Below are 24,573 nucleotides of genomic sequence, written 5' to 3'. Positions count from 1 at the left end.
ATGTTGAAGGGGCTAGTTTTTTCAGCCTTATTACTTGAAGGTTATAAGTAGGTAGGCAATGTATATTCGAATATTATTACATATTCATATTTCTAGAAGGCAAAATAGAGTTCGGTGACACCAATTTATTAAATCCCAGAAAAATCAAAAGAGGCTGTTGGTAAATCTCCTTCAGGCTTTGGTCTCTAAAGCTGTCTGATGGACCACAGGGATTGTAGTTCCTACCTGACTGTCCTGTAGTGTTAAGTTGATCCAGTCCTGTTTCTGACCACTGCCGAAACTGTTAAATGCTAGTGCCAGTGTAAATGCTCTATTAATTCAGAACTCCAACAACCATCCATTTTATTTTTTCATTTTACTGCATAATTGTATTCAGCCCATGGTCTGTACCTCTCTCTGTATCATGAACTGTCTCTGGAGGAGTGGATCCATCTCTGAATGGCTCCTTCCAAGATTTTTCTTTGTTGAGATTTTCCTTGTCTTCTGTGAGAGTTTTAGGTTGATTGAGGTGCAATTATATCAGCATGTGTGAAGCCATGACATGGCTTGTAAAAAGTGCTACATAAATACAATTTGATTTGATTTTGAGCCACTTAGAGCTATTTATCCTTTCTCACTCCTTGCATGTTTGGTTAAAGTCTGTTACAATCATTAATTAACAAATTAATTAAACTGATTGATTTAAAATGTTTTCATTTGTGAATTTGTGCTTCATATTTTCATTTGTTAACATTCAGTAATTCCTCAACAGTTAATGTTATACTTTTTTAACATCGTAAAAAAACAAATACAGAATGATAAGATAACAATAATACCTTGCACAACTTATTTTAAAAAACGCTATTTGGTGTTGATTTTAGGTGTAATAACAGCGATTACTTTCTAAATCCAAAGATCCTGGCACATCTCGGACTATGCTCTTATTCTGAAGGCATATTAGCAAAACCGGAAATACCATTGAGGACCATTGACGCCAGATTCACGTTACAGCGCAACAGCAAACCAGCAGCTGCCTACCAACTCACTTCCGGCTCTGGGACATGTTTACAATATTCATGACTTTACAGTCCAATCATTAACAAAATTGTCGTGATTATGCGAAAACATCATACAATGACAAATGCTAATAAAAACAAACCATACATTTTCTTTGCTCCATGGTAGACACCTCCTCCCTTATTTCCATAATTTTTTTTAATGATTATTCCATAACTAGTGTCATCTACTATGAATATAATACACGTTTGTGCACATTTATTACATGTGAATTTGTTAAATGGTCAATCTTTAATCCAGAAAATGATGTGTTCAAAACAGTCATGGCTCAATCTATGGCTCTGGTTCCAAAACATTGAGTGCCTTATTAAGCGCGTGCCCTTTCACTGAGACAACACGGTTGGCAAGGCAACCGATGTACACAGCTAGCTACAACTGGGGAAGTATCTAAACTGTAGCTGGCCCCTGATTAGATTAACAACTAAGTTTGTGTTTACAAATATTTTCTCTTTTTCATTGGTTGTGGTGCACAACACTGAATAGTTGTTTTCTGCAAGTTTTTAAAGATGTCTGTTCCTCAGAAAACAGGAACAGTGAAATCCAAGCAGGTATTGTACACAGCAAGTAACTACTGTAGAGCTAACGTTTTCTTGAGCCATACAGTAACGTGTAGGCTACTGTACTGTTACTGTAGGCTTACTATAGTTGTAGTCAGTGCAAGCTCTGCTGTACTATACTGTACTAGTGCTATTTGCAACACTGAACTGTAGCCTACTGGAGTGGGACTATCTAGCAACTTTTTTCAAGGTCTTCGTTCTGTTGAAGATTTACAATATGCTACAAAATGCTCCAAGTAACATTATTTAAGTAGCCTAAGTGTCTTGTAAAACCTCGTAATTTATGTAATTCAACATTATATTAACAGCTACTGTGCCATTAGCAATGAAATAGTAGATTTTGAAGATGTTTTAACATAAATATAGTTAAACCTTATTAGCTCAGTGTTGACTTGTTAAATAATGAACTGCCAATGATAGATAGGACGTGGGCCCATGTAAGAAACCCAAAAGGTCTGACATTAGGCAAGAGCTTGTCAGCAAACTATCAGGATGGAATTTGCTAGAAAATGTGCTGTTACAAGAACTTAACAGAAATAAATCTTAAAACGTCATAGGGGTCGAATGCCTTGTCTCAGCAGAAAGCACCAGCTGCTAAGGCTGCGAAAGCGGTCAGTAAGAAAAAGGTGAGTCACACATAACTATGCATGAACTTTGTTCTCTGGAATGTCCTCAAACACACTCTTGTGATCTAGTCCTATACATTTAGACCATATTCTTAAGATGCATGTTGAGTTGTAAGGACCTTACACTGTGTATTACGCTGTTCCGAGTCGATGATTGTTGTTTTTCCCAGGATGAAGAAGATGGAGCTGAAATGGGTGAAGGGGGAGATGAGTGGACACAAGGGAAGACACTTATCAAGCCCCCTGACCAGTTAGACCTCACTGAGGCGGTAAGGACCCTGATAAGGTTTATGACAGAGAACATTGTCCAGCATGCATTATTGCAGTGGTGGTCAAGCTGAGTAGGATTCAACTTAGAGTTACCTGGAAAAGCACCCTAAAAATAGCCCTTTACATCTACAGTAACCGATTACACAGCTCAAGCAGGTACTATGGTATGGATGCTTATGCCTAACTCTACTGTGATGGGCACATTTAGCTGAAATGTTGTAAATCAGAAGTGTGATCGTTTTGTATGTTAAGAAGTGCTCCTAAGTTTGAAATGCATCCTTTCACCTTGCCAGGAGCTGAAAGAGGAACTCACAAGGATCCTGACCGCAAACAACCCACACGCCCCACAGAACATCGTCCGTTACAGTTTCAAAGTAAAGCCTAGTGACTTTCATCTCGGCAACATTTACAGTGCGACCACAGTGAGACAAAACGACCACGGAAATGCACTGCAACCCAACACACTTACACTTGCATCTTACCTTTCCATAGGAGCGCTCTTACAAACCGATCAGCAGCGTCGATCAGATGGCTGTCCACTTTCTGCTGGAGGGCAACCTTCTGCACCAGGACTCTGATGAAGCACGCAGGCAGCTGGCCAAACAAGGCGTTTCTCACGGTGGTGGCTTCACTTATGGCTCAACCATTCATTTGAGTTTAGCCTTCGAAACCTTTGTCCATTTCAGTCCATTGGAAGGTTGTGAAAGCCAATGATGCCAATGACATAATCCTAGTAATGACACGAATGGGTCTTTATTTATCTTTCTATTAAAAACACCAGTGGAGGCACATGTGACGGAAACCCGTGGAGCAATAGCAGACACCCCGGTAAACAATATCACCTCATTTGATAACAGGATCACATTTATAGTCATTGCATAGATTTATCTGTTCATTATATTACTGTAGGATTTGAGCTGTACAGTGATTACGTTAGTCTTACATTCGGAGATGAGTGTTTTGCTAATGTTTATGGTGGTGTGTGTGTCCGTCAAGTGACTGTTGTAAAGATAATGTATGGCACCACTGCACTATACAACTATTTTTTGACGTTTTTGGCAGTTTTCTTTCATTACATGCTACATTTCACAGAAATAACCATTTTGAAAACGGTTGCCAGTTTTCCCCCAAACACTCAAAATTCCAAGAGTACCTTCTGAGCGTGCTTCCCAGTACCGGTTGATATGAATGGTTTATATGCTATGCTTGGTTTGTTGCAGACTACGGATGGCATAGAGGATGCGGGGGAGGCCGAAGGAGAGGAAAGAACCGACAGCGTGGCCTCCAAGGGCAGCAAGAAGGAGCAGAAACTAATCAATCAGTTCAACTACAGCGAGAGGGCTTCCCAGACCCTAAACAACCCACTCAGGGTATGGGGGCCAAGGATAGAGGGAAACAAGGGACTATTATGGTCTGGGGGAGGATAAAAAATACCTACCCACGTGTTTGATGTTACGAATTCCGATTCAGAAGTAATACCGACGCGGCTCACGGAATGTCAACAGTTGGATGTACGTTATGTGCGTTTCTTACTGTTCAATCTCACCACGTTCGCCCTTTTCAGGAAAGGGGATGTCAGACTGAGCCTCCTCCTCGGGTTAACTTCTCTGCGACGGCCAACCAGGTACCCAAATATCCCACCGACTCTCACAGGGCACTGATGAGACTGCCGGCGGTCCCAGTCCCAATTCAAAGTGTGCCACACAGAAAAGAGGCTTACTAGAACTGGCTCCTCTCCTACCAAATAAACCGCAATAGCGTGGCTGGATTGGAGTTTGGTTTTCACACAAATAATGTCTACCGCTGTATTGCCATGAGCTGTTCATGTGTAGAGATGATGTATCGATTCAGGTTTTTATGTTCGAGTTGGAAGGCGAGTAAGGCCCTTATTTTACACTCCCTGGAGCAAAATAACTTAAAAAAATTAACAGCAATGAAAGAACTTCATTCCTGATCACTTTGTACCCTAACATCGTTCCCACACGCACACACACAACTGACAACATAGACGTATCCTTCGAGCACTTCAATCCGAATCGATCGAATCAGTGAGGGGAAATGAACAAACGGATGCACGGATGAGTGAAGACAATAGTGTGGAACATTCCGCGGAGCCCTCTGACCTGTCACCTGGACCATTCCTGCAGTGGGAGATCTACGACGCCTACGTCGAGGAGCTGCAGAAGCAGGAGAGGAATAAGGAGAAGCTGAAAGCGGCCCCCGCCAAAAAGGAGGACGACAAGGGCAAGAAGAAGATGATGCTGGTCGAGGCACAGGTGAGCTCCCGCTGGAATTCAACTGATATGGACTGCATTTATATGGCGCTTTTGTACCTTAGCGGCACTCAAAGCACATTCCAAATGTTGCTGTTAACTTTGGTTTCAGAGCGATGACATCACCAAAGTGGCCAAGGTGGCAAAGATCATTGAGCGGATGGTGAACCAGAATACATTTGATGACATCGCACAAGGCAGGTTATACACAACATCTACTCTATTTTTAATACAACCATTTCAGCATAACCGTAGCCCCAATGACCCCACTTAATATAAACGGCATAGCAAAGGATGATTCTAGCACAATGGCTGCTGATGCAGATTTGGTATTTAGTATTCATATTTGTACAGATCATTACCCCATGGCAATTAAAAGTCGTGTCAGCATCTGAAAAGGTATTCATAAATATACAAATGAATGACAGTATTTTGAACTATAAATAAATGGTTTTTAGTACCCAATTTTTTTCTTTACTTGACACCTTTTGTTTGACGCTGCCTGCACGTGTCTTGTCCTCTCCTCGCCCCTGTAGACTTCAAGTACTTTGAGGACGCGTCAGACGAGTTCCGTGAGCAAGAGGGCACCCTTCTCCCACTCTGGAAGTTCCAGTACGACAAAGCCAAAAGGCTGTCAGTGACTGCCCTCTGCTGGTCAGTGTGACTGCGTGTCCGTCAGCCCAACCTGCCTGCTCCTCACCAGAGTCCTGTCCTGCTACCGTCCCCTCATTGGAGTCATGACTGATCTGTCATTGTTAGACCCTTTCAAGCTCCTCTCCAGTGCTCCACGATATAGAACATGGGGCTGGAAATCAAGATGTTAGACACACTATTTAGCTCCAATGCCAGAACATAATATATGCCTGTCAGTCAGTGAGGGAGGATGAGAAAGTGGTCATAGAGGATAATGCAGTTGGTGCATAAAGGAGAGATATATTCATGTAATAGAAAGCACTGGTTTGTTTATGGATAATAATCCACGAGTGTTTACCTTGTTTCCGTGCAGGAATCTAACTTACGAAGATCTGTTTACTGTGGGTCTCGGATCATGTAAGTAGCGCCCAGTTGTGTCATTGTAGATAGGTATTTTCTTGAAAATCATAAATGCCCTGCCAAAAAGATTTTAAAACCTTTCCACGGTTTATTTCAAAGCTGTTCTTCATGTTCGTTTCTTTATGAAGCTTGGTTTTGTAAATGTTCCAAATTTGGAAATCCCTGCCACTCATTCATGTTTCTTATGCGAACCCACCACTGGTCAAGTTTTGAGATTAGGTGCTGTTTCGATATGACAAAAATCTGTATCCCCTTGATCCTATCCCACTCCTATCCTTCCCGGCACCATTCTCCTCCCACGTCTTCCTCCTCTTCGCCTCCCTTAATCTTTCTCTTTGTCCTCTCATTCTCCCACGCCTTCTCATCCCCCCCCCCCCACCCCTCACCCCCCCCCCCCCCCCCCGTCTCCCAGACGACTTCACCAAGCAGGGCCGCGGCATGTTGCTCTTCTACTCCCTGAAGAACACCACCTACCCGGAGTACGCCTACCCCACCACGTCCGGCGTCATGTGCCTGGACATCCACACGTCTCTGCCCCACCTGGTGGCGGTGGGCTTCTACGACGGCTGCGTGGCCGTCTACAGCCTGAAGGAGGACGGCCAGCAGCCCGCCTACAAGAGCACCGCCAGGTCAGGCAAGCACACGGACCCCGTGTGGCAGGTCAGTCGTCGGGGTCGCGTGGGAGCGATGGGGGAGGGGCTGGCGGGGGGCTGGCGGGGCTGCGTCGGTTCGGGGAATAAAGGTGTGCGTGCGAATCCGGGAATAAAGGTGTGCGTGCGAATGAGAGGGAGGGAGTGGGCTTACTATGACCTGGCGAGACGAGGTGATTCGCGAGTCGCGACACTACGACCATGTGAAGATCCATCTTGCCGAGCTCCAAGTTTTCTCTTAGTGCCCGAACGACAGTGGTTCGGACCAATCGGCATCCTCTGACAAAGTACCGGCAGCCACTGGTGTGATTTAGGTGTGCCAATGGCAAAGTTAGCCTGTGATAGACGGTGATGGACAGATTGTTCATACAATCACTTGCCTTTTTCAATCAGTTTCTAAGTACGACTTCCCAGATGGTTTTGTGTAACAAACCATCTGTCTAATCAGGTTATGCTGACTAGGCTATCTTCAGTGTGTCTTGCTCATCGCAAAGTGGGTGCTTACATACTGGGCTACAGTCAATACTTCAATCAAGTGTTAACATCACTCTTCCGATACATTGCTTTTTCTTTCATGGCTGTGCCCTTACGCTAATCCCATGCTGGTACTGGTTTCAGGTGAGGTGGCAGAAGGACGACATGGACAACAATCACAACTTCTTCTCTGTGTCATCCGACGGACGCGTCGTATCGTGGACTCTTGTCAAGGTGCCCTCGAAATACGTTTGTGTTCCTTTGTAGTCGTTCTTGTCTCTCTCTCTCTCTCTCTCTCTCTCTCTCTCTCTCTCTCTCTCTCTCTCTCTCTCTCTCTGTCTGTCTCTCTCTCGCTGTCTCTCTGTCTGTCTCTCTCTCTCTCTCTCTCTCTCTCTCTCTCTCTCTCTCTCTCTCTCTCTGTCTGTCTCTCTCTCGCTGTCTCTCTGTCTCTGTCTCTCTCTCTCTCTCTCTCTCTCTCTCTCTCTCTCTCTCTCTCTCTCTCTCTCTCTGTCTGTCTCTCTCTCGCTGTCTCTCTGTCTGTCTCTCTCTCTCTCTCTCTCTCTCTCTCTCTCTCTCTCTCTCTCTCTCTGAATTTAGTACCTCAACATAAATAGCCCAGTCAACATGTCAGATTTGAGCCACTGAACACAACAGCAGACACTTCTCAATGAAACACGATCAAGACGGAGAGGGACCTCGTAAACAAAGCTTTGTTTCGAGGGCCTCTTGGTTTCTTGCGAGCAGAATGTCTACGTGCAAACGAAACAAGAGACTGGGCCGAGTCGTCGATTTATACCCGTGGCCTCCATCCCAGTTTTACAGCTGTGTTGGTTTGATCGCAGAACGAGCTGGTCTTCACAGACATCATCAAACTGTCTCTGGAGGGAACCTTGTCAGAGGGACTAGAGGGAATGCAGCTTCCCACAATGGGTAAGTGTGTGTGTGTGTGTGTGTGCGAGAGTGTGTGTGTGTATGACTCGAAGACAGACAGTGTTTTTTCAGCCAGTGTAGTTAAACAGAAGGAGTGACTGTTTGCCAACACATGCACAGACATTATCAGGCAACCACGACATGACATTAAACTCTTCGCGTCCTCTTACTGAAAGCATTCGGTCGGGGACAGAGAGCCTCTGGTTGATCCCATTACAATGAGTCACAATGACCCTCTTTTCCATTCATCTTTTGGCTCCCCGTTTATCCACGCAGTAGCCGTTTGGTAGTGCTTTGAGTTTGCTACGCAATCACAGTCACTCAGATGTTTTAACACCTCATTTGGCAGTAAGATCAGAATGACGAGTCCCCATCTACCACCATCTGGTGTGCAGGAACCTATGTGTGGCCGTACAGCGACAATAATACGTTTGGTGTGCTGCGCTAATCATGCCGTTTCACATTTGCTGCTCACATTTCCACCACGACAGACAAACAGATGGCAGCAATGTTGGATGAATGTTCATTCCTTAAAAAAGAAGTTTGAGATTGTCTTGTCGGTAACACTCAACTGCTCCGTTGGAGGTTGTCTCTGGCCCACTGTTTGCATCTGTTATTTCCTGAATGCGTGCAGTGCAGCAGAGGTTTTCAGTACAGCTTGAGTGAAGAGAATTTGAGCCCGACTACATGCTGCTTTGTTGAAGTCCGTCTGTCTTGTCTTGCATCGGCCTCTGCCCAGCTTGTGGAACCTCGTTTGACTTCCACAAGGAGATTGAATACCTCTTCCTGGTCGGCACTGAGGAGGGAAAGATCCACAAGGTGAGTCCTGTATCTACACAATCTTGGTTGCCTTAAAGGCAGGGTAGGTACGCACGCAATTTTGACTTGAGTATCCACCCCAAATATCCCATTACCTCCCTTCAAAGCCACTCCCCCAAAACACCTGAACCATTACACTGCCTGACGACTACCTGCAGGTACTGTAGGTAGACAGGCAGGCAAGTAGCCCGGCCAAGCATTGCACTGGTCCGAACGCAATGATTGGTTGCGTTGAATACAGTCCTGCGATGGCCACAGACATGTGATTTTTTTAATCAAAGCATTTGATTTGTCTGACTGCTATCAGAATGGGAAGTTTATTTCAGCAAAGGTGACAAAGTGCTTCTCAGAAATATGACCTATCCTAGCTTTAAAGGGGAGTGCCCTTCCTATCTTTGAGCACCTCTTTTACATTTTGAAGAGTGTCTCAAAGCAGACATGAATGGTTTTTGGATGGTTTTACATTTGTACATATTCGAGGGACGTTGCCAATCTTCCACGCCTACAAGGGACCCTATCTATCTACCCACGCTGTGGAAAAACCATGAAAGTTAGTCCAGTAAAAACTTTGCGTCTCCCAAGTGTAATGCTGTTGCCTATGAAGTTGTCTGATCATCCACTGGTGCGGATTTGTGTTATCTAAGACCAAACTCACCTTGTCTTGTTTTTTGGACAGTTTTATCGGTTTAGCCTATCAGAGTTTATGGTCAAGCTCACCGTGGCTAGCTTAGTCAGGCAGCAACTCGGTTGAAGATGACAAAATGCTCTGTAAGGGACAAACGGCTTGTTGAGTATCTGTCAAGTGAAAACGACATTTCTGCCAGTTCCTGTTGGGCCACGACCATTCCTGACCACAACAACCAACTCTCGCTCTTAGCCCTAAAGTATCATTAAGTGGGAAAGTATTTGTTTTGCTTTCAACTTGATCCCTTGGACGTTTACCACCCACACGCCAAATTGCTGACTGCTCTCCTACTAGGGCCCTTCCAAAAACAAAAACCCCACCCTGCCACATAATGAGACCACATGGCTGTCTCCCACTCTGTCTCTTTTGAGAAATACAGGCTCGCTGGGTTGTGCCGCGGTGTGCAATATCCTGCTGTGCTGGCATTGCACCACTATCAGCCAGTGAGGAAGTGTTCTCATTAAAACCTCTTAAGGTTTGAAGGGGAGGGCACGGGGCTCTTAGAATGCCAGATAGAAAAAAGGATGTGTTGTTTTTGTTGGCGTGCGTGTGTGTGTGTGTGTGTGTGTGACCCTACGGATGCCGAAGTGCGTGTTGTCATTTACACGTATTCATTTAGCAGATGCTTTTATCCAAAGTATGGCATCATGTGGGTTTGTGGGCGCAATGGACATGCCGTCGTTCTGGGTACCCTGGGAAGCCGTCTTGTTTGGCGTGTTAAGCGTTTATTGAGTACCTGAGAAAGAAAAGCTGGTGTACAGCTGTCGTTTTGGGCTTTTGTCCCTTCCTCATTTGGCATATGGGCCAAGTATGTGCTCTGCAGTAATATGCAGAAAGATGGGAGATTACCTTTAAAAATGAACTCCAGCATAGTATTTGAATCCCTGATTGTGATGAATGTATCCCCCCAGCCTACTTATGTTAATTTCTCAAAAACTTTGTTTATATCATGAGCCAAGTTAGCCAACCGTGCTAGCTGAAGGTTCATTGATGCGTTTCAGATAGCTGCGCAAATGCTAATTGGGGTTTTGAGCTGATTAGATTTTGAAGCATGCTGTGTTGACAAGGGTTCCTTCCTCTACATCAGAGATGCTAACAGCTCATTTGTTTGTTTTCAGTGTCATCTTTTAGAGGCATTCGAGCTATGGTGGCAGGGTGTGTCTGGGTATATTTCATTACAACACAATAGTCCTGGTTCAGTCCTCATATGACACGATACCTTCTCTTTTTCATTTCCAATCGAGGAAACAAGTATTGAATATGTAGAAGATATTGGTTCTATCTGGCCTTTACGGTGTTTTTTTAATTTATTAATCTCCGCCTGTCTCTCTGTTTCACTCTCTTTCTCTCCCTCTCTCTCTCTCCCTCTCTCTCTCTCTCTCTCTCTCTCTCTCTCTCTCTCTCTCTCTCTCTCTCTCTCTCTCTCTCTCTCTCTCTCTCTCTCTCTATCTCTCCTCTCTCTCTCTCTCTCTCTCTCTCTCTCTCTCTCTCTCTCTCTCTCTCTCTCTCTCTCTCTCTCTCTCTCTCTCTCTCTCTCTCTCTCTCTCTCTCTCTCTTTCACTCTCTCTCTCTCCCTCTCTCTCTCCCCTCTCTCTCTCTCTCCCTCTCTCTCTCTCTCTCTCTCTCTCTCTCTCTCTCTATCTCTCTCCCTCTCTCTCTCTCTCTCTCTCTCTCTCTCTCTCTCTCTCCCCCTCTCTCTCTCTCTCTCTCTCCCCCTCTCTCTCTCTATCTCTCTCTCTCCCTCTCTCACACACATCTGATATATCAGTTCCTGTCTGTCACCATTTCTTCTGACTCATCACCCTGGGGTACAGACAGGACAGGTCTAATCTCCCACTGCCTCAGAGTGACTATCCGCTGTCATTCTGCTACACACTGTACCCACTGTTGCCCCTCCCTCCCCAAAACACAACATGGGCAAGAACTGTATTGATCTCTTAAATGTGACTTAATTTCCTGGGCTTGCCAAGATGATAATTAAAGCAGCCTGGATGTTTAGCCTACAGGCCATTTTCTTTCATTACCTTCAGCTTGGAGAGCTTTGTTGAAACACATCTTGCATACGAAGCCAGATAGGTTTGCCAAACCAGTATCTTTAGTGGACCCCCTGTTGCTATGTAATATCCAAGTGGCATCCATCACACATGGAAATACTGTGCCGAACGCAACATTCCGCAAAGGTACCACAGGTTTTTTGATAGCTGTCTGAAAGTGCTCCTGGATCCAAAAGGCACTTTCATCCTCCAAATACTAGGGATGTTGACAGCTGTGATGGAATGCGCATTGTCTCGAGTATGTCGTGCTGAGCCAGGTCTTTGATGGATGATCACTGTCTCCTAACAGCGACCCATCCGGAGCTTTGCTCTGATTCGTTGATATTATTGTAATTAAAATAAAATGTTGCACGGCCCTCTCAGCTCTGCTGTTCCTCCCGAAACCTTCCAACACGTCCAGAGCTCAGTGGCCAACTGTGCGGACTCTACTGAAACACTCTTTCAAGTCTCTCTTGCTTAGAGACTTGTTGCTCTTGTTGGTTTGTGGCAACTGATTTAAACTGTTGAATTCGCTGCAAAATATTCTATTTTAGTTCATCTTATTTGTATTTTTACTGCTGCTACTTTTTGAACAGGTACACTTGCACGCAGAGATTCATGGTTTTTCCCTTTGGCACTTATTTTTTGGTTGTTCACAATGTGTGCTTCTTGTTTTGGCTACCCGCAATGCTTTGGGACTATCCTGTTGTTATTATCAGTGACCTATGCACTTTGTAAAGCTCTCTCTTGGAAGTCGCTTTGGATAAAAGTGTCTGCTAAATGAATACATGTAAATGTAAACTACTCAGAGCATGGTGCTGTGGTCCACAGTGTGCAATACAACAGCGTTCTCCCTGGGCTAACTAACCACATATAAAACAAGTAATGCTTTTACTTTCCCTAACTCCTCAAGCTGAATGCCTGACCTTGCATCTCACTGGCATGAAATGGAGAATATATTTACATGATAAAGAATGTGTAGGCGTCTAGTAAGGTACCAAGGCTTTTGCTTTATGGAAATGTTATGTGTAAAGTATGACAACATTGGGCAACACTTCACATTAAGGTTACATGAACTACCATGTAACTACACAGCAATACCTATGATAACAACCTTGTAGTTACATAGAAATGGCTAGGTAGTGAGAGTTTATAACAGTTTAGCAGTACAAGTTATTTGACAAGTAAAACTTGATATGGGTGAGGTTGGCCTTTCCATGGCTAAGTGGACGTCAACAGCAATGTTGCTTTGATCCCCTTTTTTCTCAGTGCTCCAAGGCCTACTCCAGCCAGTTCCTGGATACATTCGACGCCCACAACATGGCGGTGGATGCGGTCAGGTGGAACCCCTTCCACCCCAAGGTCTTCATCTCCTGCAGCTCTGACTGGACCATCAAGATCTGGGACCACACCATCAAGTAAGCCATGTGTGGACCCAGAGTCTTGTGGTGTGGGACATCCGTCAATGCCATATCAGACTGCATGTACATCAGAATGCTGGCTGTTCAACAACCACCATGTGAAAGGCTCTGAACTGCGAGGACCTATTGAGGTTGGATAATGTATAGCCAGCCTCAAGTCTCTTGACTAGGGATTTCCTAGGTGTGGGTTCCAACAGTTTCTTTGAAACTGCTCAAGGTGAATGTTTATTCAAACTGTCAAGTGTTGTTCAAATACTGGAACGTCATAGAGAGATTATGCGCTTTTCCATTGGATTTGTAATTTATCGTTACTTTTTCTAAACAGCGATTAAATGCTGAGCCAATAGAGGATAGCCCCTACTTTGTCAACGACTGTCAAATTGACAAATGGCAAACCAAAATATCCTCAAGAGTGTTTCAAGTTCAGCTAAATTGGCCTGCATTACAAACTGTGGAAATTGAATGAATGCACATTCATCATTGTAATTGCTGCATATTTATGACCCTCTCCTGCACATGATTGGACACAATATAATTTACCTGCCAGATGATTTGACAAACCTATTAGACATCCCCCCTTGTTGTCAAAAGTAATGGTTCGCTTGACTAAGTAATGGTTATAATTATCTAGCTAATAATTGCTGCACTGGTTCCAAGGATGGCTGATGCTTACAGCGCAAACTAGGCCCATGTTTGGGACAAAATGTTTGTAACCAGAAAAATAATAATGTTGTGGATAGATTACGTTTATGCGGGATCGAGAATTACCCTTTATTAAAGTGCAATCATGTTTGTAGACAATTAAAAAAAATAGTTTTAATGATTGCCTTTTCATAAGGGCTTCTGTGTTCTGCACCTCCTAGATAGCTTTTTACATTTAAATTTAGCAGACGCTCTTATCCAGAGTGACTTACAGTAACTACAGGAACATTCCCCTGAATTAAGTAGGGTATAGTGCCTAGCCCAAAGACACCACATCATTTAGCGCTTCTGATGAACAGACTGATTCCCTAACTGCTCAGCCATCTGACTCCCTCCTCGCTGTCCTCTCACGCATGCAAGAGGAGGTGACACTCCACCCAGGACCAGCTTAAGGTTCCACAGACTTCAGTCCAAGCCCACAACCGACCAAATATCGTTAATGTTCCACTGACGTCAAATCCGTTTTGGAACTAAAGCTGCAGCATACTCGGACAAAGTTTACTGGAGCCTTTAGTCCAGGTTTCTGTATTCAAACGGTGTTTCATAGTAGCTATTATACCCCAGCCCTCGTTCCCATATTCATTTTGTTATGACTACAAAGACAAAGGAGAGCCTGGTGCAGACAGAGCTCTGTCAAACAGCTCCTACATCGATACACTTCCAGCGGAATGAACTTTGACTTTAAGAGGAAGGCGTTACCTCAGACCTACAGTATTCTTTTAGTCCCTGTCTGTGTAAGGAGGTTCTCATGAATCAATGGCTCAGCCCAGTGATAAACGTTCTCCATCGCTCAACAGCCCCCCACCCTCGCCATCCATATATCTGTTGCTGGATCTCTGTGCCGTCAGCCCACTTGAAATGAGCACAGATTCCCAAAAGACCTACTACTGCCATGAAAACGTATGAGCTGTCGGATTTTCTTCATCTTTGCAAATTTTTTGTGTGCACGGTAATAATTCTGCATCTAATCCTCAGACGAGGAAAATGTTATTGCCCCCCCCACCTTTTTGAACTTAATCTATATATTATGGTCATGTTTAGCACTCCTTCAACCTGACTCTTGGCATCGAGCTGTCATCCGAGCGGAATTCGGATGTGGACCAGCATCTGCTTTTCAATATTTAGGGAAAGTAAAACATACTTAATTCAGATTCAGAGGCTTGTTGTGAGTGTGGACCTTGTTTATCCTGCAACCAGTGGTAGTGGTTGGGCCATAGTTTTAACAACCCATGTGTGCACAATGCACAAACAAGGTTCTAATGAGTTTGCTGTTTCTTTTCTTTCATGGACAGAACAGTGACTTTTAAAACCACTTACAGTATATTTTGGGAATTGTATATTTTATTAATTCAACAGATGCCTTCATCTAAAACAATGGTCAAATAAATAGTGCAAATAAAAAGTACCGTAGAAGATCAATGATCTTAATGTTGCAAAAGGGTAATGCAGGAAAGGGAAAATATTTCACGTTCATTGTGGTCCTCTGTGGTAAATCAAGCCACGAGCCTACACATTCCTAATCTTCCATTGTTATGCCCTCATGCCTTGAACCTTGTACGTGCCCCCCTGCAAGTCTCCTAACTGATTGTCATGGATCCCCTATACCTGGTGGGCCTCGTCACCCAGAGTTCGGGGAGGAGAGGGCTTGAATGACAAAACAGCCCAATGCCATCGACAGACAAGGTTACCGATAGAGACCTTTGAAGAAACGCTCTCATTCTTATTCGTGTCAGGACAAAAGAGGTTCCTATTCACTTGCCTGCTGGCACGGGGGGGGGTCTCTGTGGCATGACAAGGCGCTCTAGATTGGATCTTTCTCACTGTTCAGCCACGGTACATTCCTCCCTCCCCATCGGCTTTCTATGCGTCCTCTCCCCACACCTCTCTCCTTCCCTGTCTAACTGCAGGGGCTATATTGTGGCGGAGTGATGACAGTAGGGGGGTAAGAGATAAGGCTGCTTGATCAGAGAGTGGTTCTATTGTACTAGAATGATGGGTGTTGCTAAACTATATTTGATATATATATATATATATTATATATATATATATATATATGTATATCTAGTGTGGAATTCATACTAACTTGAGACACTACCCTAGCCTGACGTTGTCATACTCATAATTCTAGTCAGAATATAAGTCTGATAACTCTCCCTTGGGCTGTGACTATGGGGCGTGTTTCAACCAAACTCATAAAACAAATGCCTCTTCGCTCAATTGGATAGACCTACAACCAATCAGAGCAACGTAATATGTTGTTTGTTGAAAACAAATTCAACCCAAGCGCTCTTTCGTGCCGTTGTTGATTACGTTACTGTTGATCATCTGTCCATCATCGTATAAAGCCCGCCCTGGAAATTTCATTGGTCCGCCCAGCTCCTGGTGTTATGTAGTTTGTCCCCAATACGAGCCCCTCCAGACCCAACTTCCCGACCAATTTCTTTTGTGGGCTGGCAGCCAGGCTAACACTACCCAGTCATAATGGTGTAAGAAATGTAACACCTAATGTTGATATGGCTATCTGAAGAGAATTTGATGATTAGCAAATATTGAAAATCTTTCTTCGTTTTTAGTGACAGATGTTGTCAAGTGCAAGAGAACACAGCAGTCAATAACATGATATTGCATCAACTAACCATGTCGAACGAGAAGTGCAACGTAGCATAAGACAACACAAGAAAGAAAATGAATCAATAATACAGGCTGGGGCTCATATGGCAAGATAACATCTATAACTATTAAAAAGCGAATGATACTTAATATTAAAAAAAAAAAAATTACCAGCATATTTACACCGTTTTCCACGGCTTGTAGGTCCTGTTTCTGCTCAGGCCGTGTGAAGCGGGGAACACTGTGGAGGTGCTTGGCAAAAAAGGGGGGCCAGACTGGCCATAATGCTTCTCCTCACGACCTTGCGGCAGTATCTCTGTCTATTTTGTCATTCCAGTCGGGTTGAGTCTCACATCCAAAGTGTTTTGGATTTCTTTGTTGGAAAGCTTTGGTCTTATTATCTTATTCTGTGAGGGGCTAGCATTGGAAACGGTCTGGGGTCGCTGTCACCTCTTCAGAGCCTCTCTAGAAGGTTCTTAATGAGATGACTGTGGGACGAGCGCTTTGTGAGCAGTCTGAGAGAGTGTCTTTGTAGTTGGTTGAGGGTTTGTATTCCAGGCTCCTCTTGTTATGAGTAGGTGGAATTCTCCTAAAGACTGCTATCAAATTAGAAATAGAAGAATATGTACCAGTACCTTCTTACTATGGGTAACAATCAGACGTAGAGTTATTCACATTGCAATAACACTTTTTCGGTCAGCAAACGGCTTTAAAATACACACTGATTCCATAAGATATTTTGTTGTTAAAAAGGAATCCATATCTCTCTCGCAATCCTTTGAGCTTACGAGGATGCGGGCTGAGAACGTCTCTACTCAAAGCAAAGAGGCTTTCATGTGGTTACGGACCTCATTCTGGCAATTCGTCTCATCAGGGAATACAGTCAAGAACAGGGGGGAGATATTCTGCCCAGCGCAGCACTGCCTGAGGCCTCAAGGGAACAATCACCAACATACGGAAAGCTGATTGAAAGTTGACAGCAGTGCTGCAATCAGATGCTAATTGATGCCGCTCTCACGGTAGTTGGACACAAGGCTGCTGATGTGTGTAGTCAACTCATCTAACGAGCAGAATGATTTTCATAACAAGCATACTTTAATCCCAATAGACATGCAGGGAATTGCCAGCATGCTAATAAACACATTGACTGATCTGTGAAGGCTGTGCTGGTGCAGGGACTTTTGTATTTATTGTTTTGTTGTAAAGATACATTAGCCATGATTTATTATGAATGTCTGTCCACCAATCACAAATCAAGGTCACAACTAACTAGTGTAAAAATCCATGGACGTGGTTGGGGTTAGTTTTACCCCCTGTGGTCCTTTGGGTTGCTGGTCACAGTGATGTGATTATCACTCTGAATAAAATCATACACATGCTGCCATCCTCATGTTTTGTACTTTTCCCCCTGCACCTGCAGTTCAGCTCAAGTAACTGCCACTCTGCACCCTACAGGTTCATGTTTACGATGCATCTGTCTCCCATTTGAGCCCGCCGGCAGTTAAACAGATGTGTGTAGCCTTCTAGATTCAAAAAACTTTATTGTCCATCACATTACGAGTCTTAGGTTATTGGCTCAGAAACAACATAAAACGCATGAAAGTCACATCAAATTACTTTGAAAAAACTAACCATCCATACATTGATAAGACATTAAGAGGCTGGTAAAAACTAACGCTCAAAGAGACACCACAAAGTCACATGGGCCCAGAGCAGTAAGTGCAGGCCATGTGAAATGAAACTAGCACCCATTTTTTGCTTCGGTCAAAGACAGTAGACCAATCCGGAAACCCTGAGCACGGCAAGTGACTACCGGTCAGAGAAATGCCTCCGAATTTTTTCGCTACTATACTAATTGAACCCATTGTACCTTTAAGTGGGTAACACCTGTACAGTGCAAGAAAAAGGTTCAGTGCGAATGGTGCTGTGAAAAAACATAAGAATTCATAATTGCCCAGACTCTTACATCCACTTGTCCTAATCTATGCACCTGTCTCTTCAGCACGCCGATGTTCACCTTTGACCTGAACTCCCCTGTTGGAGATGTGGCCTGGTCTCCATACTCCTCCACAGTTTTTGCAGCTGCTACCACGGACGGCAAGGTAAGTCAAACGACCAGAGTTGGAAATGCTCGTTTTTTTTCCCCACTACCGGGCTCAACGACAGCCGAAGGATGCTACCTCGTACCTGCTCTGAACTTCCTGCCAGTACTGCTTTGGTTCAGCTCCAGCTAAATATACACAATATAGTCATATAATCATGTATCATATGTGTGCGAGGGGAATGTATCTTGCCAAAAAGGGCAACACAACATAGTGTGCCAATAAGTCTTAATGGTGAAGTCTTTCTGTACTCCCTCTGTAAGTCTAACGTGTTTTCAGTTTCGAAACCAGGTCGTTTGGGGATCTGCGTTGTTCTTCTCGGTTATTTTCAAGAACCTTTCGATTTAGTGCCGCCATCATTTGTAGTCAGTTAGTCGAGCGTGTTGTTAGTATGCCAGCCAGTTGTCCTCTGTCTGGTCCTCAAAGTGATGCGTCGAGGCTCGCCTCGTCTGTGCAGCGGGGGCCAGGAAACAGCCTGCCTACGGCCCTTTGCTCCCAGCTGTTGCTCCGTTGCGCAAAATGAATATCATCAAGGATAAATGGGAGGAATTTAGAGGCGAATGGCAGCATTTGCGTAATACGTTGAATCCTGTCCAACCTCTCCCTGGTCAGGAAATAACACTGTTGGCTGAGACAGATGGCGAAGAGGAAGCAATATGCAGATCACGAATCTTTGGACTAGTATCTTAGTAATTTAGTAGCTTCATACATAGCTATGTTAATAATCATTATGGAAGTATCATTATAAGAATGTCCTGATGGTGTAATATTTCACATATATACACAATATTAAAACGGTTTAAATGAAAAACCTGCCATCAAATTAAACAATGAAAATGGCAGCAACCATTTCGGTGTATTACACAAACCTTCCTTTAGTTCACTAGATTTTACACTAAGAGAATCATTTGTAATGAGGTCCCACGCGTGTATACAGAATTTCAATTAGTCAAACCCATTAGCTTAGAAACAATGGCAAAAATGGGTTTTGGCACTGCTTACCTTTTTTAAAGCATATTCAGTATTATGAATATGGAACATGGCATGTTTCGTTTGAATCCAGGTGTCTGAGAAAGGTTGCTGTGATTGAAATGTTTACCAAACCATGCTTAAACTCGTCAATCTTTTACAATGAATACATGATTTACAAATGTATTTTATTTATAAAGCACTTATATTGCGTCAACATCTCTTCAACGTCACTAGAATTTCACCTCTTACATTTCGGCATACTGTTCATGCAAGTTTGTTGTGCCAACTTCCAACGGTGTGGTTTTTGGGTTGCGTAACACTCCCAAAAGAACATCTTTCTGTGTTCTGCCACCATCCGGAATCCCAGCTAGGGCAACTCTGCACTACTCCTTCACGTACATCCCCATGGCGACAGCCCAGTCTCGCACTGATGGGTGATACTCAAATGTCAGGGTCTCTCACCGTCTAACCTCAGGCGGTAAACCCATGAATGCCAATGAGAACAGGGGATGAGCGAGCGCTAACAAAAGGGCTCCTCCAGCCCCCACGGCCTCCATCCTCCCTGCCGCCCTTCACTCGGACCGATATGGATACGATCGTGCCCGACCAAGGTTCAGAAGGGAAGGGGTGAGCGGGAGAAGAAAAGAAAAAAAACCTTGTTCTGTCTGTCTTCATCCCCCCCCCATTGACCTCCAAGTGTAGAGCCGGGCCCTGGACCTCCCTGAGCCTCGCACCTGCTGTCTGAATCAGTCGTACAACTTCAGCAGCCTCACAGTCATATTCCTGAGTGCACTTGTGGCGCGTGTCAGGCATTGCCATGGACATTTGCGCGTACAATTCATGTAAATGAGCCGCTGGTTGTGGTGCGCTTGTGGTGTGACTCATGCATTTGTGTGGACGTTTCTGGTGACTAATATGGTAAATGAGCCCTTGGCTGAAATACACAGAGCTGCCTTTGAGCTAACTGGAGGACAGGTGACTAGGATTCACTATGTTGGATTACATGTATAATCAAATCCCCCCCCCCCCCCACGCACACACTTCCCGGAATCCAATTGATGTTCCTCAGTTAATTTCACAGAAGAATTAGCACAAGCATTAGCAGGCTGTTGACAGTTCTCTGTGGGCTAGTTGCGGTCACAAAATTGTACAATAGGCAAGATACACACGTGCGGTACGTTACAAGAAATGCTGAAACACTTCCTTGCACAAGATAGCCTTTTTGAGCGTTGCTGCAATGCATTACAAACACACACAGCCTCGACCTCTCACTTGTCTCTCTTGCTCTATCTCATGCACTCGCACACACAAGACAGCTTTCAGAACCAGTCTGATTGGCTATTACTGTTTCACCTCTACTTGGAGGTTGTATGCATTGAACATTCATTTAGGCCTGATTCAGGCCTAACTTTGCCTTCATTTAAAAGGTACAGTCATGTATGCAGCAAAGCCGTCTGTCATCCACACAGATGTTAAACCCATTCGCATCCTTTTCATATTATTCATGTTACTTGGGATATATCCTACACAATACCACTGTGTGATGATTTAATTCAAAAGTGAATAGCAAAATATCGCTACCATTATGAATGTTCCAGAATGAACAAACGGCACATTTTCGTCTTTCACCCGCTCACTTTTCCCATTCAGTATCACTGTGCCCTCAGGTCCACATCTTTGACCTAAGCATCAACAAGTACGAAGCCATCTGCCAGCAGCCAGTGGTAGCCAAGAAGAAGACCAAGCTGACCCACGTGGAGTTCAACCCCGTCCACCCCATCCTCATCGTAGGCGACGACCGAGGCATCGTCACCAGCCTCAAGCTCTCACCCAACCTCCGCAAGAAACCCAAGGTAAGGGAATCCCAGTGGTAGGTTCCGGAAACAGAGCTCTTAGAACTGCCTCACGGTCAGCCTCGCAAACACAGTTCCCACTCGAAGATAAACAGACTGACACAAGCGTGTAGACTGTTGCTATGCTATGCTATGCTATGCTCCCGTGTAAAGCCACAGGGTGACTCCCCCCCCCACACACAATCAGATTGCAGCTTTACCCGGCGGTACTAGTATTGCAAGGATCGATCGGGCTGAAATGTCAACCGCAAGAAGGCAATTGGAAGTATCAATAAATTGTGCATAATCTCGAGCGAGCCCCGTTTTGCACGCAAGGCAAAGCCTGATTTATTATTGTACAGGCAAGTGTGGCAAGCTGGCTCAAAACAGTTATTGACGGATGCATTTGTTTATTTGTTCAACTTTGTATAACGAAAGGCTTGAGGAAAAAATGGTGCGTCACATAGATCAAGGTTGGATACGGAATCGGTTATGACTCACAACAGTATGATCACTATAGTCCACGTGTAACAACCGAGGGGTTTTGATGGGAGTCCATTTACCTTTAATGTGACCATGTCATCGGAAGTTTAGAATGGTTTGACAAGCAATACTTACCCCCAGATGAATTTGACTAAATAAATATAAAAGAAGGCTCCCATTTTCTCTCTCCCTGCTCATTGGGAGGGGTTTACGGGGGGTCTCTCTCTTATTCCTTCACTCGCACTCGCACTCTGCATTGGTTTGCACCATTGACCAGTTTGCACCAGTCAAAGCAGCAGTGTCCCCTCTCGTTCAAACTGCCAGTGGGTTTTGAGTCGACGGACGATGCCCGTCTCATCTCAGGTGTTTGAGGGTCCCTGCCCACGGCCTGGACCTTGAGGGACGTGAAGAAGGAGGGCCATGTGGCGCTGCCCTCAAAGGCGTCCACGCGGCCCTGCTCCACGTGTCCGTCCTGTTATGGCTACTGGCGATCACAGTTGGCCCCACGTGCTGTTTGGAGTCATCGTCCTCTCAGTAACCACAGGGCTAGAGAATAGGGCTGTGACTCACTGGCCTTAATTAGGGCCATTTGGGGGTCAGCCATGGCCCTGCCGTCACTTCTGCTCCCCGCTTTTCAACAGTCGTGTGTGTCACAACGGACGATGGCTTTGCTCAATGAGTCACCAGTGATTCATTGGAAATGGGTTTTGTCGGATCGGCGCTTTCACGCTAGCGAAGGGATCACAGCACCTGACTTGATGAGGCGTCCACATGGCTGTGTTTTGGACAGGAATGAACGAGCTAGCAGAGCAAAGGGATAAATCCTTTATTTATTTACGGTTTATTTGTATGGTTCCGTTCCGATGGGTTAGGTTTGCATGCGAGTGAATGGACAGAGGGCTTCATTTGAATCTCTCTCTCTCTTTTTCTCTCAGACCTGAAATCGTGTTATTCTCACATATGGCATCCCATACTGTCTACCACGTTCACCACCAACACCCAGTGGTCTTGTGAAATAGCAGGCTTTGCTGACGCACCAAGTGACCCAGATGTTAGACCCTATGTCCTAGTTTAGACCCCAGTGCACCTACAGTCCCATTTACAGGTGGCACCAAAAGTCCTTCTACTTGGTTGCACATCCTATACAGGCAATGAATGTCGGCAGTCTGTGACCCACCAATCAAGTTCTTTATCTTGGAATGTCAGTCTTTCCAGCAACAGAAACCTTGCATTTCAAAATATGTGCATGAGAGTTAGGCTGCATCTAATTACACAGGAACAAATAACACGTCATCCCAACACATATAAGAGAGGAGACGGTCAATCTCAGCCTCGAGCCTTACATGATGTTTTTCACAAACATAGAATAATTCAAGGTTCAAGGGGCGCATTCGCGAACTCAGAGAATGATCTGTGCCAGAGCCAGATCTTTGACTCGACGACCCGACAGAAAGCACTCGCGCGCACAGCCGCGTGGACCCAGAAACGGTGCAAGCTTTCCCTGAGCCGACTCCCCTCGTTAACCCTGACGCAGACCAGTGTTTGTCCGAAAGACAAAAGGCTTCATCTACGTTCATTCAATTACCCCTGCACCCCCCAGGACATTATGCCTCGTCAGAGATGTCTGTAACCACAGCGACGATGGAAGATATGGACAGATGGAGGAGGGGTGGATGGGTGGGAACCTTTAGTAATAGCCAGGACAAATGCCAGGCCTCGGGGGGTGCCCCGGTGGAGGGCACGTACCGTACGGCTTCCTGACACAGCGGCTCCGGCTCGGGACTCCGGCTCGGGCCTCCGGCTCGGGCCGCTTCTGCATGTCTGCCCCTCTCTCTCTCTCTCACTCTCTCTCTCGCTCTCTCTCTCTCTCTCGCTCTCTCTCTCTCTCTCTCTCTCTCACTCTCTCTCTCTCTCTCTCTCTCTCTCTCTCTCTCTCTCTCTCTCTCTCTCTCTCTCTCTCTCTCTCTCTCTCTCATTCTCTCTCGCTCTCTCTCTCTCTCTCTCTCTCTCTCTCTCTCTCTCTCTCTCTCTCTCTCTCTCTACCCTATGTATCCTGTCTGTCTCTGTCTGTCTCTGTCAAAAAAGGCCCCAGAATTATATATTTAAGAAAAGAAAAGCAAGACCACAGTTGAGGTCTCCCCGGCCCTACCTCACAGCGTTTCAAATCAAGGATGAGTGTTAAGTACCGGTAAAATCTAAATCGTTTCTTTTTCTTTTCTCTTGCTCTCAGTCTGCAGATTTCTTGGTATAATTTGTCACTTTCCACTTTCCCTGCCCAGATTGAGTGTTTTAATGAATTTCACCTTATTCTCTCTTTGTGGAAAGCACTTTGACCACAGAGCCATAAAAAGACAATTTGTAGAATGCATTATTCCCTGTGATGGAGTGTTCTAAGTGGCCCTTTGACATAGGGGTTGCTTTTCATTGTCAATTGAATTTAATTGTCTAATGTTCAGTTTGCCCGTTCCTTCTTGCTTACGGGCATACACAAACACTGGATCTGCATTAACTTGTTGCAAGTGCTCGTTTGCGCCCACATAACATCCAAGCTCACTAAACACTGAACCGTTTCTCTCTCTCCCTCCCTTTCTCTCTCTCTCCCTCTCTCTATCTCTCCCTCTCTATCTCTCCCTCTCTCTCTCTCTGTTTCCCGTTTCTTTTCCCTCCCTCCAGGAGAAGAAGGGCCAGGAGCTGCCCAAGGGTCCAGAGGTGGAGGTCGCCAAGATGGAGAAGCTTCTGAGCTTGCTGAGGGAGCCAGAGGCCAGCTCTTAAGACCCCACAGGAATCGCATCTCCCAGACCCCCACCTTTACCAGCCTAACTACAGTCATGTGCTACTAAAGTGACCCCCCCAACCTAATATTACTTTTTGAAATTACATTTGTATCTCATTTGTATCTCATCTTGTATATAAACCCGCTTACTTTGATCTGTTGTACCAGAATCCAACTGTGAGTCAATACTTGTCTGCATTCTACTTGTTTAAATGTCTGATGCAATCCGATTAAACCTATCGTCAAAAAGAA

General features: G+C 44.8%; 1 protein-coding gene across 3 annotated transcripts; it reads left to right on the top strand.

The window, feature by feature from the left end:
• The first annotated feature begins 1,388 nt into the window (after positions 1–1,388).
• On the top strand, positions 1,389–24,573 carry dnai1.2 (dynein, axonemal, intermediate chain 1, paralog 2). Of its 3 annotated transcripts, none has more exons than XM_084706004.1 (20): positions 1,389–1,604; positions 2,195–2,239; positions 2,410–2,508; positions 2,803–2,883; positions 3,002–3,128; positions 3,291–3,337; positions 3,730–3,879; positions 4,074–4,133; positions 4,657–4,785; positions 4,895–4,979; positions 5,319–5,436; positions 5,789–5,832; positions 6,248–6,495; positions 7,104–7,193; positions 7,802–7,889; positions 8,629–8,708; positions 12,696–12,844; positions 18,162–18,261; positions 20,901–21,086; positions 24,222–24,573. In XM_084706004.1, exons 1-20 carry the CDS (start codon positions 1,563–1,565, stop codon positions 24,318–24,320), a joined length of 2,067 nt encoding a protein of 688 aa, XP_084562130.1. In that variant the 5' UTR covers positions 1,389–1,562; the 3' UTR covers positions 24,321–24,573. The 3 variants fall into 3 exon arrangements, with proteins under 3 accessions (XP_084562130.1, XP_084562129.1, XP_084562128.1); XM_084706003.1 differs by having other exon boundaries at positions 2,192–2,239; XM_084706002.1 differs by having other exon boundaries at positions 2,171–2,239.

The sequence above is a fragment of the Hypomesus nipponensis genome, chromosome 9, assembly GCF_054491055.1.
Source record: "Hypomesus nipponensis isolate SF chromosome 9, ASM5449105v1, whole genome shotgun sequence".
NCBI lineage: Eukaryota > Metazoa > Chordata > Actinopteri > Osmeriformes > Osmeridae > Hypomesus > Hypomesus nipponensis.
The sequence above is the reverse complement of the archived record's forward strand: the minus strand, read 5'-3'. Positions and strand labels throughout refer to the sequence as shown.